The sequence below is a fragment of the Arachis ipaensis genome, chromosome B02 (genome assembly GCF_000816755.2).
Source record: "Arachis ipaensis cultivar K30076 chromosome B02, Araip1.1, whole genome shotgun sequence".
Lineage (NCBI taxonomy): Eukaryota > Viridiplantae > Streptophyta > Magnoliopsida > Fabales > Fabaceae > Arachis > Arachis ipaensis.
This window is the reverse complement of record NC_029786.2, coordinates 24,585,441-24,593,202: the sequence shown is the minus strand read 5'-3', so window position 1 is coordinate 24,593,202 and position 7,762 is coordinate 24,585,441. Positions and strand designations below refer to the sequence as shown.

The 7,762-nt window shown below is 38.4% G+C and overlaps 2 protein-coding genes across 2 annotated transcripts in view; both read right to left on the bottom strand.

Moving 5' to 3' along the window:
• LOC107625142 (protein MIS12 homolog) overlaps window positions 1-2,751 on the bottom strand; it is a 4,481-nt gene extending 1,730 nt beyond the window's left edge. The window contains exons 1-3 of the mRNA XM_021115689.1: window positions 2,704-2,751; window positions 460-624; window positions 296-354 (exon numbers count right to left, since the gene is read on the bottom strand). Coding sequence (XP_020971348.1) covers window positions 296-354; window positions 460-581 — 181 coding nt within the window. The 5' untranslated portion in view covers window positions 582-624; window positions 2,704-2,751. The remainder of the gene's footprint in view (window positions 1-295; window positions 355-459; window positions 625-2,703) is intronic.
• LOC107625140 overlaps window positions 4,197-7,762 on the bottom strand; it is a 4,067-nt gene continuing 501 nt past the window's right edge. The window contains exons 2-3 of the mRNA XM_016327716.2: window positions 6,215-7,170; window positions 4,197-6,134 (exon numbers count right to left, since the gene is read on the bottom strand). Coding sequence (XP_016183202.1) covers window positions 4,447-6,134; window positions 6,215-6,824 — 2,298 coding nt within the window. The 5' untranslated portion in view covers window positions 6,825-7,170 and the 3' untranslated portion in view covers window positions 4,197-4,446. The remainder of the gene's footprint in view (window positions 6,135-6,214; window positions 7,171-7,762) is intronic.

Here is a 7,762-nt window from a genome sequence, read left to right as displayed (position 1 = left end):
AGAGAGAGAGAGAGAGAGAGAGAAATCATACAGTGTTTGGCATGCAAAAGCCTTGGGGAACAGCAAAACAGTGAAGTAAGCAGTATTTTTCCCACATAGCTAAGCTTCTGTCCAAAACAGATTGGGTCCTCTGCCGAACGCAATCAACTCCCTTTTTCACAAAAACCAAAACAATGGCATGAACCACACTTAGCATACTCTAGCTACCAACTATCATACTCTCAAATTTCCATTATCACAACAAAAGTAACTCTAACTGGTAAAATTCTGTTCAGTTCAGCAGAACAGTTACCTTTTTTCAGATCTTCAGACTTTTGTATGTAGCCTTCAGAGTTCAACTTGGTTGATGCCTCTCTGAAATTATAGAATTACAAAACCGATTAAAACAAACAATGATATTTCAGAATTGAAAGTGAAAAAATAAAGGAGAAGAAGGGAGTGTTTGAGGGTGTTACTTACTGGTGGAAGAAATCGAAAGCTTCATCAACAACATCGTCCACGGTGTTGCGAACTTCGTTGACGAAGAGCTGCGGATTCAAATTCAGAGATTCAAAGATGGCCTCACTTTCGCTGCCTTCCATTTTCCCGCCAAATCTCTATCTATCTCTCTCTCTCAAACACAACCTGAACAAACACAACCCACAAATATATATTCAAAAGTGAATACTTCATCCGGCCCCTGACAATTATTTCGAAAGGACAACAAGGCTCCCAAAAAAAAAACCATCCAATCCGGCTCTTGATTTTATTTTGGGACTTATTAGTCCCTGTCCCAAAAAAATAACATTGACTTTTCTCATAAAAGTAAATTTCAGGAGTTGAATTGGTATTTTTTTTTATTAAGGGTTTTGTTGTCTTTTGAGGTAATTGTCAGAAACTATTTTGGATTTTATTCTAAATTCAATTAGATTAAAAAATTCAAAACTTTTCCCATCTCTCGTAAAATGTAATGGAACGAGCTAAAATTGTCAGAGAAAAAACAACAAAGAGAGAGAGGGAGTACAATTTATTGCAGAGGAAGTAGGTGGNNNTTGCAAGTTGTGATGAAGGGGAAAATGGATGGGCTAGTTGAAATTGAAGAGCATGGTAGGAGGGGAGGGGCTAAATGGTAAATATGGAAAAGAATGAGCTTGGGATTTTGCCGTGTATGTTGGTTAGGTGGGTCAAAAAAGTGGGCTGCAGGGATGGCAACAGGCGGTTTTTGCACTATCCAACCTCGCCCTGTCCTACACTCCTACTTTATTCTATAATCTATATAAATTCCATCCTGCGACTATTCACAGATAGTAAGAGGCGTTCGCCGTGCGGTTTGGATCGATTTTGAGTCAAAAATTCATTCGATTCGAATACTAATTTTACTTACGATGCGGTTTGGATTGGATTGGATTTACGGTTTTGTAAATTAAAAAAATTAAATATATATAACAAGTCTCAACATCAAATTTTAAATAACCAGCAATGACATAATAAGTCTCACAATATCTTAAAAACCAACTATAACCAAGGTTCTAAAAACTGAATCGATCATCGAACCATTTTAGTTATTGGTTCACTGATTTACTGGTTCAACCATGGTCTAACTGAAAAAAACTATTTTATAATAAAATAATAAATAAATTATAAATAAACGCCTAACACATACTTGTAGTCTAATACAAACTTGGTCATTCCATAAGAAATCATCACCATCTATAGCAAAATGCAATTTCAATCACTGAATACTATTCAATAGGTCAACACTGTTCAAACAAAATGCAATTCTAATCATTTAATAAGTTAATACTGTACAATCTTACAACCGAGTAGCAAGACCTCTTCTACAATTAAGCTCAACCTAATCAATGAACCAAACCTTCTCAAAACATAACAATTATCAAAATTTATCACAATCTAAACTCAAGCTCAACCTAATCACTAAACCAAACCTTCTCAAAACATAACAATTATCAAAATTTATCACAACTAAACTCATCTAACAAACAGCTCAAAACTCCAGGCCATCAACAAACACCAACTAACATAGGCAACAAAGATTAAAGATATCATCAAATTGAAAAATAAAATAAAACAAAATAACATTCATAAGAGTAATGGATTTAAGGTGAATCGAAGAGCTTCATCTAATATGTCTTCTCCATGAATCCTAAGATGTGAAGCTTCATATAAGCTTAAGAGTCCCTCAACATCAGTGACAAATTTTTCATTGAAATTAGTAGCATAAAACAGCAGGTTAAAACTATCATCCATAACTGAAATTAATAAATCATTCACAAAATTAAAAACAGCAGCAGCACCGCCAGAAAATTAATAGCAGCACAAAATTAATACTACCAACAGCATTCAGCAACAAAAAATATCATTCAGCAACAAACAACATTTGATTTGATTTCCATTTTAGCATTCAGCAACAAACATAACAAAACAGTAACAAGTAATCCCTAATCACACTAAACCTGAAATCAATAAAGCTAACAGAGCATAATCCCTAATTACAAAACAGCAACAAGTAATCCCTAATCCCTAATCCATCCTTAGCAGCAACAAGAAAATTTCAACAAAAATTTCAGGAATTAAGAAAAGAGCAACAGCACAAAATCAATTATTTGATTGTCATTAATTCATCCACAATTTCACATTCAAAAATTAGCACACAGAGCATAAAAGGAAGAGAAGAACCGAAGAAGTGAAAGCAGTGCCACTAACCTTCGACGGAGACACGGATGGCGACCGGCAAGACAACAGTGACCTGCAACACGGCGGCGAGCTGCTCCAAGCCTCGAACAAAGAAGCCAGGGAGGACGGGGACAAGGGGAAGGAGGACGCTGAGCTACAAGAGAGGACATGGGCTACAAAAGAGGAGGCGAAGGCACCGACAGCACGGACGGCGGCGGCACTGCGGCAGAACTGTTGCAGGGAGAACTAGGGTTTTGGTTGGGTGATTTTGAACTTTGCTTGAGAGTTCAGAGGGATAGTTTCATGAACAGGGGGTGTGGGGAGTGGATCCTCTCCAGTGAAAAAACTGGATAGTGTACAGTGTTTAATCTAACCATTCATTACTCTCTATCTCTTATTTATTTCTGGTCCCACTTATAGAATCAAAGGTGAGAGATTACACTATATTCTGTCAAGTGTTAAAAAAACTAGAGAGGATCTATTTCCGGGGGTGTGTTGGGGGAAGGGGGTGACTGAGAGTTAAGTTGAACATTGGTTTTTTTCTTTTTAAATAAAAATCAAAACGACAACGTTTAAAAAGAATCGGCCGATTACTGGTTCAGTCCAATCGGCCAAAAATCGGCCGGTTCAACAGTTTTTGAACGATTTTTGAAAGAACGGTTATTAATAGCGGATTGGACCGTTTTCTTTGCCGGTTGGACCGGCCAATCCGGTCCGGTTTTCAGAACATTGACTATAACATAACAATAGAAATAAAATTATAGGTTAGTTAAAATAAATAAATAAATCACATTTTAAACATAAAATATTTATTAAATAATAATAATATATGAATAATATAAAAATATATAACAAATTAAACATGTTATAAGTATAATTATAAATATAATAATAAAATAATAACATTATAACATATTGTGCAGTTTGGATTTAATTGGATCGGTTATAAAAAGTAGATCCAAAATCCGATTCGATCCAGTAGTTTGCAAAAAATAGAATCCAATCAAATCCAAATTAATGCAGTTTTGGATAGTGGTTTCTTCAAGCTATTTAGTGAGCTATTGGCGTCGTGTGATAGTGGTTTCTTCGAGCCGCATGTGGGATTCGAGGTTGTTGATGAGTACAACCCAAGTGCATCTGCTCCAGCAGAGGCAGGTGGGTCGGCCACTCCGGCTGTCGATGATTCAGTTCAAGGACAATCGTATGACCTACGGACGGAATAAAATCCACCTGATAGGTTTACTCCGTCGCGGTTCGGTCACTGAACTAGATGGTTCGAAAGAAGTGAGCAAAGGTTTAATGTAATTCTTAGTTAATCATTTGTATGTTTATTTAATTGAATTTTAAATTATGGTTTCAAAATTAAGTTAATGTAATTCTTAGTTAATATTTTGTATGTAACCCTAATCGAATTTCAAATTATGGTTTCAAAATTAAGTTAATGTAATTCTTAGTTAATATTTTGTATGTTTAACTCACAAAGGCATTTAATGTAATATTAACCTAACAATACAAACACAACAAACATGAAAAACATTAATGGATAAATCCTAATTTAAAAATACAAACACGACGAACATAAAAAGTATTAACTTATAAAATTAACCTAAACATACAAACACAAAGACCAACAAAGATATATAGACTACCATTGTCACTAGCACCACTCGATCCAGCACGCTGAAGACATCGACTCTGACTATGACCCTGTCTACCACAGAGATGGCATATCCAAGGACCACGCATGTCGCGTGAGTCCATTTCATACAGGTATCAGGTCAATTTAGGACTACCTTTCGGCATTCGCCTCAAGGCGGGATTAGCGACCAATGTGGGTCCCTGATAATCAGGCCATGTCTCTGGATCGCCTAATGGCATGAACTCAAATCTATAGACCTTACGAACCTCTGTCATCTTGTACACATCATGCACATACAACTGCCAATTGAGACGTCGGTTAGCACAACAAGCAATAACATGGCGACATGGTAATCGTTCCACCTGAAAGTTCCCACAATCACACGTTCGTCGTGCAAGATCAACTACCAACACCTTTTCGCTAGGCATTTCACGCACCTCAAACACGTCATTTCGTCCATCAAACCGGTGCACAACTATATTCCCAGCCTGTTGCATATTTGCTTCTATCCGTTGTTGTGCAAATACAGAATAAGTAAATCCAGCACGCTTGCGTTCGTGGGTCTCGGCACTCTTCTGCGTAAATAGTTCATTTAACCGATAATATGTTGCTCGGACGAGCGCCAACACAGGGAGGTTTCGGGCACCCTTCAACACTGAATTAATGCACTCGACAATGTTTGTCGTCATATGGCCCCATCGATGTCCCTCATCAAATGCCAATACCCAGTGTCTAAGTCCAATGGCATCGCACCACCGAGCATATGCCTCTCCTCGCTCTTCCAACCTCTTATAGTTGATGTTGTACTCCTCCACCGTCCTTGAATACCCTATGTTGACAACAAGTTTTTGCAAGTGCGGGACTTTGAATTCCTTTAAGAAGTTGCTACTGATGTGCCTTATACAAAACATCCACCATGCTCTTGGAGGTTGCCAATCACCTCCTGAACGATTTACTGCTGTTCGGATTGACTCATGTAGGCCTGAGATCATACCCACACCGTCTCTTCTAACAACATAACTTCGTAGATTTCGGAGAAAGAAGTGCCACGCATCAACTGTCTCCCCCTCCACCAGGGCAAAAGCGATAGGCACAATGTTTTGATTCCCATCTTGTGCAACAGCAACTAGAAGTGTACCTTTGTATTTTCCGTATAGGTGTGTGCCGTCAACCTGAACTAGAGGCTTGCAATGCTTGAATGCCCTAACGCATGGATTGAAACTCCAAAATACACGATGAAGTATTTTGACACCGCCCGCCTCCTCACTCCCATTGTACAGGGGTCGTGTTTCTATTTGGACAACTGAGCCAGGAATCTTCTGAACCATGACCGAGAGCCACCATGGCAAAGCTTGGTAAGAATCCTTCCAACTACCGAAAAATTTGGCTATGGACTTCTGCTTTGCCAACCAAGCCTTTCGATAACTGATGGTATAGTTAAACCTTGACTGGACTTCTGCAATTATAGATTTGACCTTGATGGACGGGTCGGTCTCAATCAACGGCCTTATAGTCTCAGCAACTGTGTCCAAATCCAACTTGGAATGATCCTGTGAAATGGTTCCCATGGTGCATGTGTGCCTACCGTTGTATCTCTGTATCTCCCAACAACCTTTTTTCTGTATCAAGCTGGCTCGGATAAGCCAGTCGCACCCACGCCCATACATCTTGCATTTTGCATAAAATGTCTGTGGCTCAGACTCATAAACATTATAGTCGACTCCTCTAGAAATAGTGTAACTTCTGATTGCTGTGACGACAGACTTTCTAGAACTATATTCCATTCCGATCCTAAACTCCCCGTCCTCAAGATCATCAACACCTACACAAAACAGAAATCGTTACTGATTGATCCATCCAAAATATAAATGAAGACAAACGTATTATTCACTCATCATGTACCTATGTTTGTATATTCGGAAAATTCCGGTACATGCATAGCGTTAAGATCCAAGATACGTATAAAAGGTGGAACGCTCATCGGTTGACTTACTGCGGGAGGAACCACTACATTCTCCACTGCTGCCTCACCTCCCACAGCATCATCCTTGTCTTCGTTGCCGGCTTCATAAGTAGCTTCGAAGACCTCTTCGCTATCACTGTTCATTCCTTCGTACACTTCAACTCTATCATCCTCTATATCTGAATAATGTTGAATCCCATCTTCTACATTTTCAAACTCAATATAAAGCTCAATCTTTGGCTGTCGCACTTGAGTCTGCCGGTGAATATGAAACATATTCTGCATACTGGCTTCATCAATGATCGGCATAATATCAAATTGTATTAGACTACCAAAAATTATAACAGGATTCCGATACAGAATATTGCTCACTCTCCTCAGCATATCGTTCTTCATCCTTTGACAGAGACCGTTTTGAAGCTCAATGAACGTCATGGTAAATGGAACCACAAACGAAAATGGATTCTCACACGCAAAGCTCACTCCCTCATGAGTATTCTGTATAATCTCACCGTTGTGATACACCACCAAATTTGCAGTACCCTCCATTACACTAACAACACACTCAAAGAACTCTCTTCTTCGTAATGAAATGGTACCGAACTTTGTCTTATATAGGGGAAGCACTCATCACGCCTTCCACGTGTTGCATCTCCAACCAACCAGATTGAGACACGTGGTAACACGCCCTCCACATGCTGACTCAGCACGCCCCCCACGTGTTGCTTCACCAACCAACGAGAGTAAGACACGTGTCAACACGCCCTCCACAATTGCATCACCAAGCAAGCAGACTTCGCCACGTGACAATAACACCCCCACGTGCTGTTGGCAACACGTAGCTCCCTGCGTGTTGGAGCTTCTCTCTGACACGTCCACTAATTTGCATATACACCTGGTGCACTAATTTCCAATTAAAACACCAACAATATTTCTATTTTATAAAAAATTAGCCACACTATCCAAACATAAAAATAAAAATATTTGATCAAATGCCTTAAAAATTATCAAATGAAAATACTTAATCAACTATCTTAATACATAAAATTGAGTTGACAAGTGAATCAAGCAAGAATAAGTGACCTAATATAATATATAAGTGTGTGTTAACATTTCAAGAAAAACTAAATGTAAGTCACAACTTCAGCAAAAACTGAGCAAGGTGGTTAAAATCCCAAATTCCACAAAAAAATTATAAACACACAAAACCATACAACGCTTACTACTAAATTAAAAAAGCAAATAACATCATTCTTCTAAAATATGCTAAGCCTTTCAGGTAGTTCCTTTTTTTAGCCAAATATGCGAGCCATAAATATTGTATCCAGAAGTGATTCCTCCATCAAGTTGATTTTCTCAAAATTTAAGAGACTATTTTTCTTCTTTTTTAATTAGCGTTCCTTGTTGCTGCTGCTGGGGTTTTAATTGATCTCATCTGCTTGTTCTTGTTTGAAAAAAGAAATGATGATAGTCGGCAGAAAGATTTT